This window comes from Squalius cephalus, assembly GCF_949319135.1.
Source record: "Squalius cephalus genome assembly, chromosome: 5".
Taxonomy (NCBI): Eukaryota; Metazoa; Chordata; class Actinopteri; order Cypriniformes; family Leuciscidae; genus Squalius; species Squalius cephalus.
In genome coordinates, this window is record NC_137126.1 from 23,655,927 (window position 1) to 23,668,267 (window position 12,341).

At 37.9% G+C, this 12,341-nt stretch overlaps 2 protein-coding genes across 3 annotated transcripts in view; both read right to left on the reverse strand.

Annotated features, from left to right (window-relative positions):
- Nucleotides 1–186: 186 nt before the first annotated feature.
- On the reverse strand, nucleotides 187–3,670 carry dmrt3a (doublesex and mab-3 related transcription factor 3a). Its single transcript, XM_079872663.1, has 2 exons — nucleotides 2,845–3,670; nucleotides 187–1,560 (listed from the first exon to the last, which is right to left on the reverse strand). The coding sequence occupies exons 1-2, from the start codon at nucleotides 3,227–3,229 to the stop codon at nucleotides 587–589; spliced, it is 1,359 nt and encodes a 452-aa protein (XP_079728789.1). The 5' UTR covers nucleotides 3,230–3,670; the 3' UTR covers nucleotides 187–586.
- Nucleotides 3,671–10,061: 6,391 nt separating this feature from the next.
- Nucleotides 10,062–12,341, reverse strand: part of dmrt1 (doublesex and mab-3 related transcription factor 1) — a 29,238-nt gene continuing 26,958 nt past the window's right edge. Inside the window, exon 5 of one of the 2 annotated variants that reach the window (XM_079872534.1) lies at nucleotides 10,062–11,436. In XM_079872534.1, coding sequence (XP_079728660.1) covers nucleotides 11,315–11,436 — 122 coding nt within the window. In that variant the 3' untranslated portion in view covers nucleotides 10,062–11,314. The remainder of the gene's footprint in view (nucleotides 11,437–12,341) is intronic. The other variant, XM_079872535.1, reaches the window with a different exon arrangement.

The window sequence follows — 12,341 nt, forward strand, 5'->3', positions numbered from 1 at the left end:
TTGAGATATTTATAATAAAAAATCATGCCTTTTAATTTTTAATTGTAAAGAGGGTTTTTTTGTTTCTTTGAAGATATATTCTGCATTCTAAAAACAAATCCATGCCTATATTCATTAGCTAATACTATTTGTTTTGCAGATAGCTAATACATGTATATGTTTGCTTCAGGTAAACACAATGACAATAACAGTTCATAGAAGGTTTATTTGCCGTACTTTTACATGCAGGACTGCTGGAATATTCCTTTTTTTTTTCTTACAATAAATTGTTATCAATGGTACATTTCATGCAAAGTGGAAACAGAGATCACTGTGCTCAAATATATTAAGTTATTCAGACTTTTTGGTCAAATAATAGTACCTTAATGATTCCCCCCCAAAAAAATTAAAGCTAATGTTATTCCACACATGATTAAGTTGGCACAACAACCTCAGATCTGGTAGAAATACAATACCTCAAGTAATGCAATGTATATCGTTTCATTGCGCCCCTAGACGAGCAGTGTCTCTTTTGTATCATGTCAAGAAGCCATTTGAAACGCATCTCAGTGCTCGTTTCTATTGAAAGCGCTGGAGTGAGCAGAAGTTAGGAGGAAGTGTTCAGGATCCTGGAGTCTGAGGAGTCAGATCTTTCATCATACTCCTCATCCGCAGCGTACATGCTCTGTTTGGCAATGACAGGGCAGCTCTCCTCCTGGATGCTGATTCGATGCTCCTCGGAGGGTCTGCTGCTGGTGAGGAGCGGCGAGCTGCGGATCACTCCGGCCGACGGGCCTGAGAATGGCGGGATGTACTGTGAGCGCAGCTGATACTGTTGCTGCAAAGTCATGGTATTCCACAGAGTCAAGTCGTTGTGCACGAAGGGCCCGGCTTGGCCGCGGCTCAAGGAATTCCTCAGCATGAGGGGATATCGAGGCGGCTGGGGGAAGCCGTGCTGTAACGGCATGCTAAGAGGGCCTGGTACAACTCCACCAGAAGGCTCTGAGGAGAAGCGCAGGGAATCGGGAACGCGGAAGGCCGAACCCACTGACCACTTGGAAGACGAGACGGGGTAAGAGCTCAGCGGGTGCTCAAAAAGGTGGCCGTTTGACGGGAGAACCAAGGCTTCGGAGTTTTCAGACCGGATCTTTTCTGGTTTCATTGTGGAACGGCTGGACAGCAGGATCTCGATGGCTCCGACCAGGTCCCCACCGCAGCCTTTCAGGATGAGCTCCAGGACTGCTGGTTTGTGGCCTGGGAAGATCTTCTTCAGGACCTCCAGTGGAGGTCGGTTGGCCCTCAGACTGAAAGGCAGAGATACAGAGCCTGAGAGGCCTTCGATGAGGAGGTTGGGCTCAGGAGAGTATTTGGGGTTGTCAGCTTTGGGCTCTGGCTCGGTGCAGGTTTTAGACAGGCTGAAGCGGGACTCCTCAAGCTGGGGAGTTGGGTCTGAGGTGTCAGGGGTGCAACACAAGTTAGGTTTCGACTCCTCAGGGGAGCTGGCTGGTTCTGGTTCTCGGTCGCTGGCACTACCTCCGTTCTCTCCACCAGACTGCTCACCAGACAGATCCTCATTTAGGTCTGGAACACACACACACACACACATGCATGGACTTCATGAGCATATGTATATTAAAAGATGATAATACAGTGATTCTGCAGCATAAAAATCAATGAGCTGCAATATGATTTAAAAAAAAAAAAATCTAAATGATTATGAAACCACCAGTCTTAATTCAAATCTTTTACGGCCTGACAATTGGCATTTCATACAGAATGGCTGAAGTGGAAGCCAGCCTAAAGTCCAGCTAAAATTCTGACTCGCTATACCTCAAACATTGGCCGATTCTGCAGACTCTAGAAGTGCAACATTCAGGTTATTGACCTGTCAGCACTCTTGTGATTTATAATGGGCGACTTTATCACCCGCTGACGCGGTCGCACTGAGAAATCTAATGTCGATTCATCTTCATCACAGTTTTGAAAACTGATTACTTTAGAAACATTTTACATTCATTTGCATTTCAGCTTGACCTCATCCGAAAAGATCGGCAGGGCCTGTCCTATTACCTGTGAGGTGAACACTGTCGATCTTTCAAACTATCCAAGTTCATCACCTCGCCGAAATAAGACGAATGTTAAGCCGACAGTTTCGTTCGACTTCATGTCTGGTTGTCTTAAATATTTCTGTTCTAATTATTCCCGACTAGGCAAAATAATTTAGCAGAACCTTCACGTTGATGTAGCCTAGCTATTTTAATCTCACATGGAAAAAAGTACGTCCAATAAACGTGTTTGCAATTGTTAACAATGGTCAGGAACAACACCATAATATAATTGGTAATGTACAATACTATTTTTAAGAACAAAATTAATAACAATACATATGATTTATTTTTTTCCAGGTCAGGAAAACAGGCTATATATACCTATATAGCCTATAGGCTACTTCCAGGAAACAAAAATACCCGCATTATGCTTTATCGTGTTGTCTCGATCAGTAAGGTTGTTGCTTAGTGCAAAGATTATTTTTGTTATATATTTGAGATAATTATGTTTTTATTCTTGTGAACAGTAACGTGGCAATGTTCTTTAAAAAGTAGGTTCAAAACTCAAATTTATCCTATATTTGTAAGCTTTTATAATTGTGTAGCCTATAACAAAAAATAAATAAATAAATAAATAATAAAAAATAATAATAGGCAAATTATAATTAGGCTATTCAAATAAAATAAAAATAACTTCAAACATGCAAAAAAAAAAAAAAAACGATATAGCCTATACGTTTCGTCTACGGTGTTGCTAAAACTTAGTTTTCCGGAGTAAAATGTCAAAACATTGAGTTTCTTATATGTAAGCGATTACCTTGCGGTGGTTTAGGGGTCACTGTCTCTGTGCTCCAGCGCAGGTCGATGTCGCTGGACCGTGGGTTATTTGGGTTCTGCTCTCCGCTCCCCACAGTGATGCCGGGCAGCGCTCTCAGTGACTCCGGGATCAAACTCTCCAAACTCTCGTTCGCCTGCTGCCGCCTGAGTGCCACCTGAGCCGCCATGACCCGCTGGCGCTCGATTATTAAAATACATTTCTCGCAAGTGCAGTCCTTAAAACGGCAGTAACGCTTGTGCCCTTTCAGCCAGGACAGCACCCCGTGGTTCCTGCAGCGGGCACATTTGGGGGTCCTCTGGAGGGGCGCTCTCGGCTGGGACACCGGGCCCCCCATGTAGAGGTAGGGCGATCCGTAGCCATTCATTTCTCAAGTCGTTTCCAGAAGTGCCAGAGGCGCAAGTGCATCAGATAAGCAGTAGAGGAAGAGTGCTGTCAAGTATAGTCAAGAGATCAAGCCCCTCTGCTGCTCGCTACACTCGTGATGAGAGGTGTTGACTCTTTAAGACGAGGATCCACCTTTCGCCCCGCAATAAAGAAGTGCATCAGGCGATCTGACACGCACTAACGAGAAACTTCTATTTCTCACATCGCTGTCACGAGCAATTTACATTCCCCTGACACTGGATGGAGGGAGGAAGTCTCGCTTTTTTCTAATTACAATTAGACTATCTTGCCCATATGCAACCTTTTAATACAAACAGCCTACTATTTTTGTGTGTTTTAAGCAGTGTGGGAATTATCTGTTAAAACTTGGAGCCCTCATAAGGAAGTCGAAATAAAAGGTTGAAGGTGTCTCAAAAGTTTGTAACCAACTTGCCTTGGATATGTGTAGGATGATGCATCAACAAAGCACACTTGTTGTAAATGATTATTTTATCGTAGGCTACATTTAGCCTACATAACATAGGCTATATCTCAAACAATGTTTTGCTTAAAAAGTAATTGGCGTTTGGCGAATTACCCTCGGTCAGAACCAAATCGGCTGCATTAAACAAACTTTAACACATTTAGCGAAATATCCAAAATTATTGACAGTAAGCAGGCTATAGGCTAATCCTAAAACGTCAACTCCAATAAAAGTCATTGAATAATGCGCATTATTTTAAATCAACCCTCTAACTGAATTGACAATCTATATTTCCCGCTGTATGCATAGTAAAACTGCGTAAAAATAAAGAGAATATAAATAATAATTATAATCCACCATCATTTTCACTGGTTGTTTGAAATCGGACCCACAGCGATTTTTCAACATATGAGGCTCTTATAGGAGTGCAGTAATTCCAAAAATGAAGTGGGAATGTAGAAAAGAATTCATATAACTGCTGTGCGCTTTTCATGAAAATCCTGCAACAGCTTTGGTAGTTTAACCACACGCTGTGAATTCGAATTAAACACAGGCGACAATAATATGGTGGTTTGCATTTGAATGAGCTCTTAACTTATTCCCATGAAAAAATGTTGAATAGTCCGACATGCATGCGAGTTAATTGGGCAATATAATTTGGACTTGTACCAAATGAGTCCTGGAAGGATCAGGTGGGAAAAAAAAATGAATTGAATCAATTGAACTGGGCGATGTCATCTACATTAAACAGGCCTATTTTGTTTTGTGCACACAGTAAACATACATAGACTTTAAATGCTATTTGGCGCGCGATGTAGGCTATAGGGTGTAAATTGCAGCACACCTTTTTTTTTTTTTAAATGATGCCCGTCGCTTTTTAAAGTCCAGTGAAACTCAACACCGGGCACCCTCGAGTCCCGTTTCTGTTCCTAAATGGGTTTATTCAAGCACGTAATGGGATCCCGGCAGCACAACTTTGAGAACTAGAGGCCACGGTAAACTTCACCACATGAACTCCGTTTCCAGGGCTATTAAGCTTTTAATTGGAAAATAGCAGATGAAATTTCAAGGTGACGATAATGCAGCGTGCAGTCTGTTCATGGCGAGGGGAATTCACACCAAGGGGAGTGGGAGGACAACAGAAATGTTAATAAAATTATTTATGTTTTCTGTCACCGATTGACATCAAAGTAAATGGATATGAAAAATAAAAAGAGGTGAACGTGCATATCATATATATACCATCCATACAAATCCATTCAATGTAAAATGAAAAGTACAATTCATTTGTTAACAACTAAAATGCTTAATTTTTTAGTTTGATAAATTTGTTTGCTTTTAGGATTTAATAAGCATGTTAGATGAAATAAGTAGAAAAAACCTAACTACCAGCAAAGAAACAAATATTGGGCTCTTTTGAATGCAATTAAAGAAAATGAATGAAACCAAAGCCTTTATAAAAATCAGATTGTTTAATTATTGTGAAATTATATAAATGTGTATATGGTGTTTTTTTTCATCTAATAGTCTTTCTGTCTAATCTGAACTGCATGACAGTTTTACTGATTATAAGAGATACAATAAATGGATAAACATTCATTTGGGTGTTCATACATTTTGCATTCATAGTATGGCTAAAATACCACTAATTCAAAGTTGAATTCAGTTTTCAGAACAAAAAGTGTTGTTTAATTTCCAAAGGTGAAAGATTAGTATGGACATTTTCTGTGGGATAAGTGAACCATAATAGCAGCACTAGACTGTGGTTTATCTATGTGGAGCCCAAAAATTGTTTTATACTGAGCTGAAGGACAGAATAAAGCCAGTAAATGTCCCAGATCTAAGATCCAAGAAACCATAAACTGAGTATATGACACCAACTAAATCTCCAGTCAAATCCTCAGTGTAACAGGTACTTTCACTCCCTAACAGTTTACATTTGAACATTATTAATTTAGCAAACACGGTAATCCCCAGCAACTAATAAATGAGAATAAGTAATAATATTAATATGATCAATAATATCTATAATAGATCCATCTCAGAGAGAAAACAAGTAGTACTATAGGTTACACACACACACACACACACAAAGCTACTTATTATTTCTGCTTGTAAGCAGGTCTAATGTTTCAGAAGGAATACTGTCATTCATTATTTGTTTAATCTATTTGTAATTTATTGTATTGCAGATAACTGCAGTTTTGAATGAATGCCTTTTAACACCTACAGTATACAAAGAAAATGGTTCAAAAGAAAAAAAATACATTTTATACAATTTCACGCTCTTATATTTAATTACATTTCATTTAGTCTCTTTTTGTACTTTCTGTCAGGTTTGATTGAGGTTGATAGTGCTAATTATATATAGACTCAACGTTGAGTCTGTGAATGTCCATCGAGACCCCAATTGGCTTCTCTTTCATTGCGACTCACTGACAGGCAGCCAATAGTTTCAATGTTGTGAGTAATGAAGGGACATCTGTCCAGTGAAATGTCTGGTTATTCCCTCTGTATGGACAGCCTCCAAGGACACTCAAATCACTGAGACTCTGACAGGACCCACACCTCCCCGGCACACCCTCTCCATCTCAACGTGAACAAAGGCAGACAACAAAATAGTTGTCTGTCTCTATAACCCACTCTAATGGGACTTAAAATATACAATTGAGTGCAATAGAAACTAAGTTAGTACAACAAACAAGTAATTGTAAAACTCACTGACAGCTTCAAATCTAATCATTCAGACTCATTACGGATTTCTTGCACATTTACTGTATTATTATTATTATTATTATTATTTTTATTTTATTTTTTGTGCCGGGGAAAAAGGGTTTCATGTTCAAGCCATTACTTTCACTGATCAGGTGCTTGATCATGTTATTGGCATAACTGAGCATGCACTAAATTTAAAGTTATGGTGTGTGGCTTTAATTTTTTTTAAAACAAAATAATTGACATGTTGGCAAATAAAACAGTTCTTGCATAGCCCTTGCAGAATATATAAGATGTTAATCATTAAAAAAAAAAAAAAAACTTTTTGAATTGGATGATTGTAAATTGTACTTATTTTGTCTTTTGGGAAATGTAAATATCTTGTGTACCTTCTGAACGGCAGTAGTAAATGAAAAACAAAATATGAAAAATGTACACATCATCCAAGTTTACACCCCTGGCTCTTAAAGTCAGCATGAAACGGAAGTCACAATAGTCTTTTCTTCCTTATTGTGACGTATATCCGAGTAAACCGGTTTCCAAAAAAAAAAAAAAAAAAAAAAAAGTAGGGTGGGACTTGATTTTGTCCATTGGGAATTGGTTGGATGGTTGTGGTATGATGTCATGTGAGTGACAGGTTGTCCCGCCCTCGTGCCAGTAAACGCATCATCAGAGAAGAGATGTTGCTGCAAGAGTAAGGGGAAGTTATTTTGATTAAAGATTACGGAGGTACATGAAATAATGATGTGCATGGATAAATAATTTATAATAATGCAATGTTCCATAAAAAAAAAAAAAAAATGTCAATTTCGATTTAATGGTGACTTTAATGCAACATGTTGAGATCTCAAAGTCACACAGTCACTGTCGGAAAGGGGCTTATACAGAAGATGCCAGAAAACCAAAGAATGTGCCAGCAGGAATTTCCTATAAACAGTGGGCATAATACGATTCAATATGTAAACTTTTGAACTACTTCATTTGTGTAACTTCTGTTATTATTTTGTCTTGTGGACTATATACACTCACTGGCCACTTTATTAGGTACACCTAGAACCAGGTCAGACCCCCTTTTGTCACATTGACATGATAGCATCACGCAGTCGATCTCATGGACACACGACTTGGGCATTTGTATTTCTCAGGGGGGCCGGCAGTGCGGGGTTATATATTTCCATTAAATAGTTTCAAGACATGTTATGTGTTGCAACAACCTAATTACCAAATTATTTGTTATTAAAGCATCTACGTTCACAAAGCACTGTTAATTTTAACAGAAAAGCAAATGTGTGATTTAGCATGGCATTGGCAGCCAGTACAAATAATAAATAACAATTGCTTTACCTAATGCAGTAAAATCCTGCGTTTGGACCAGGCCAAGTTCCAGAATCAAATCGCAGAGGGTGCTTCTGAAATTAGTGAGGGTATTTTTTGCCTCATCCTTTGCTATGGTTATCACTGTCAGTCATCGCAATTTCGAGAGTGAATCCCGCATTTATATGCGAATGTGCCTATGCCTTGAAGCGTTTACATGGCCGCTTGTCAAGCTTGGAAAACAAAAGTTTTATTCAAATTATATAATATTAATTATTATATCAGCACAGGGATGTCCATGTGGGGGCCAGGCCCCCCTCTGGCGCATGGCCTGGTTCCACCACATCCCAAAGGTGCTCTATTGGATCTGGTGACTGTGGAGACCATTTGAATATAGTAAACTCCCTGTCATGTTCAAAAAACCAGTTTGAGATGATTTGAGTTTTGTGACATGGTGCGTTATCCTGCTGGGATTAGCCATCAGAAGATGGGTACACTGTGGTCATCGAGGGATGGACATGGTGGTCAGCAACAATACTCAGACAGGCTGTGACGCTTAAACGATGTTCAGTTGCTACTAAGGGGCCGAAAGTGTGGCAAAAAAATATATAAAAAATGATGGGTTCTCTCTAATGGCTTCCAGGTTTCAACGAACACATTAGACTTGAATTGTAATGATTTGACCTTATAATGATATAATGCTTTATAATGAATGAAGGGAAAAAAAAAACAAATGTATTCTTTCTATCCTTCCAGATTTCAACAATGAAATTACAATTACATTTTTAGTCAATATAATTACCCAATAAAGCTGTTTTTAATATACATTCAAATCTAATCTTAAATGTGGTTTTATTCACACTGTAGTGACCAGTAATCTGCAGCTAATAAAGCAATTCACACTCTTTTTTCCGCTCAGTAAAGCACATTCCACAAAGAAATGCAGTCCAACAGTACGTTTACTAGCTATATAACACCAAATTATTCACAAGATAATCCACAAGAAACTGTGTGTAACGTAAACTGTAACGGACCGTCAATAACACTCTGAATGCTGACCACTGACGTCACTGCCATTATATGATAGGATGAGATGCCTAACGTGATCCAAGTTAGAGCCACAGACCCTCACATCTCCCAGTAAGAAGATCATCTCTGCTGCATGCCTAAATGCATTGCGTTGCTGCAATGTGACTGGCTGATTAGATATTTGCGGTAACGAGCAGTTGAACAGGAATAAAGTGGCCAGTGAGTGTATATATGTAAACATCTGTTATTTGAAATGGCTTATTCAGGAAGCATACTAAAAAAAAAAAAAAAAAACATGACATTTTTTATAATCTTATTTTGTTAATTATTAACATTTTGCATATTCTGCAAGGGGTATGTAAACTTATGAGCAAAACTGTGTGCAACCAAAATATGTTTGTATTATTTCTATTCATCAAACAGTTTTTTGTATGTCAAGTGCAAAGCAAGAATGTTAATATTTGATTTTGTAATCTGTAATTGTATTAACTATATGGAATATTTGAATGTTCTCCATAAATTTGACTCTCAATGTTTTCTTTCTATTCACTTTCCAGTAATCTTCTTTTATATCTTTACGGGACCCTTGAAATAAAATGCATTCAATTCAAATAAATGTATTATTACAGATTAAACTGGGCCTTGTTTCAGACCGTAGTCATCAAACACTTTTATGATGACCTCTTCCTCTCTTAAATCCAAAAGCCCTGACTTAAGAAAACGCAGGTCTAGCGCCTCCAGTATGCACTGAGACTTTGGGACAGGGGCGGCTTTATCTATCATGCACCCGCCGAGATTTATGGCACAATAGCAGCTCAAGGAAAACAAATCCACAGACACTTTTCAGGCTGTCGCTGGAACACAAACCCGGAGCAGCAACAGAAGGACACGGCGGCGCGCCGGAGCCCAGCGCTGACAGCCTATGATAAAGCGGCCTTCCTTAACTAAACTCGTAAAGCACGGGACAATAAAACTCAATCTTCTGTAAAATCCAATTAAGTCATTATCTGACTGATTGTATCTTTAATTGAAAACAGAAGTGACAGTAAATTTCTGTGATATATCAGGATCAATCGATACTGCTGTACAATCTGCTCTCCAGAAGTGATTTATAATGCCAAAGCCATATAGGTAACTCCACATTCTTCTCACTAAAACCACTGGGGGATGAAATTAAGAGTAAGTGCATTTAATAAAAAAAACAAGATGGTCGGGTTATTGATTACAGCAGATGGGGCAGAATCGAATGAATGTTTTGAGGGTGCAGAGCAAAGAAAATACAAGTAATTTTCATTTCGGGTTTTATATCTCATCAATAATGATTTTATTTCCACTGAACATGAGAGTGTATAAACACACAACGATTGCAAATTAGCTTTTGCATTGTTTTAGAATCATAACAATAATAAAAATATTTGTAACATCATGGTGTCAGAGGACAAGAGCACATCCACACCAACACCAAAATACAGTGGGTGAATTTACACGTCTGGAATTCTAATTAACACATGAATCAAACTGTGAACTGTTAGTTTAACAAAATCTTACAAAATCACAAAATGGAAATGCATAAAAATAATTACGTTTTACATTCATTTTTAGAAAGAAAATCATTTTTTGTCTCTGCTAGATACCCATTACTATTAAGTTGTATGCAAGTAAATAAGTGCAAAAGATATAGTGATTGTCGAAGCATATTAAAGGGCCATCAATTATAATAAAAAAATGTAAAAGTCAGATTACACATGGCTCATTTCAATCAGCTCAATATACTGAAAAATTACATCATTTAAAGTTAAATGTGCATCTGTAACAAACAGAGCCTTAAAAGGAAAGACAAAGTTGTGTGTCCCTCTTCTCCTCTATTTGTGACTTGACTGAGGACACTATCTGTGCCAACACCATTAAAATCAAGGGCACAGCTTCACATTATACAAAGAAAGCCCAGAAGAGCACTGCACATTAGCTGGATCATGCGCAGGAAGTTAAATGATGCCCTTTAGTGATGGCCATAAATAAACAAGCCGTTCGCTGTGAGATTGAGGCATAATTGAATAGTATCTCTTCTAACCCAACTGTCCCGCACAACACTATGGAAATGCTTGAGAAGCCCTCATATAGTTTGCAGCATGAAGGTCATGGACAGGAAGTTAGATTATCCATTAGGCCAATGACAGCAATACTGAGCTTGAACCCATACGTGACAATAAATCGCTCGGCTCTGCCATTTCTTTCAATGGCTTTCTGCTAGAAAGCGAAAGTGACTCATTTTAGTCTTAAAAATCTGCAGCATCAAAGTGAACAAACTGAAGCTGTGTGAAACATGGTAAACGGCATTTCTGATCATCACTGAGAAACTGATTTCTATGTCTATAAAAATCTGAAAGAATTACCCTAACAAAGTTTAATAACACCACATTGATCAACCTGATCAGTGTTAACATTAAAATGTTGAACAATAAGGTAGGATTTGGTTACAGAATCATTACATTTTTAGAAAATTCAAGTTGTTGTAAAAGGGAGATGGGTGCAGGTGAGGGTGTTTTACTTGGTTGCCCCATCTATGACGGAGTCGACGGAGAAGGTTCCGGACTCTGAGCTGCTCTCACACTCCAGCTTGTTCTCGGTGTTGATCATTGAGGTGTCTTGAACTCCACTGGAGTAAGCTGAAATAGGATGCATCATGACATCAGATAAACAGTTTTTTGTTTATTATTGAAAACATTTTGTGCCAGAGCATAATCTGGTTATGGGATCTGTGATAAACGACACCCGAAGCATTCATGTAACATGAGCTTTGTGGATCCCGACACAGTACAATAGTGCCAAAAAAGTATCTGGACACTTAAGCCACACTTAAAGATGTTTGAATGTCTTTGCATTAGAAACAAAATATAAAGCCAAGTAGCATTTGTCAGAAATGTGAACAACCATAAACAAAAGATATATTGTTCAAGACGAGACAAAAAGTGCATACCTGTAGTTACTCTGATAGGTTACCATTAGTGTAACCGTGAACTTGTAAGTGTGAGTGTTAAGTAACTTGTAAGTAAACAACTTGAAACGTTTGGGATCAGTAAGATTTTTAAATCTTTTTAAAAGTATCACCAAGGTTGCATTTACTTGATCAAAAATACAGTATATTGTGAAATATTATTACAATTTAAAATAAATGTTTTCCATTTGAATATATTGTAAAATATCATTTATTCCTGTGACGACAAAGCTGGATTTTCTGTAGCCATTATCATCAATGTTGAAAGCAGTTGTGCTGCTTAATATGTTTGTAAAAACTGACACATTTTTTCAGGATTCTTTGATGAATTGAAAATTCTGAATTCTTTTGTAATAATGTAAATCTTTACTGTCACTTTTGATCAAATTAATGCATCCTTAATGGATAAAAGTATTCATTTAAAAAGACATTTGACTGGAAGTGTGCATAGAATAACAATCACTTTGAAACATATTTCTAAGAGTAATTTAAGTATTTTGGAGGGCAATTGCATTTAAAATCTCATCAACTTACTGTAACTACAAAAAAAAAAAAAAAAAGAAATTGCGAACAAGC

Bases quoted from the DNA above. Each gene is read 5' to 3' on its own strand.
- dmrt3a (XM_079872663.1), bottom strand. From the start codon at position 3,229: ATGAATGGCTACGGATCGCCCTACCTCTACATGGGGGGCCCGGTGTCC. The intron at 1,561-2,844 runs GTAATCGCTTAC...TGTGTGTTCCAG, and splicing joins GACCCCTAAACCACCGCAAG to ACCTAAATGAGGATCTGTCT.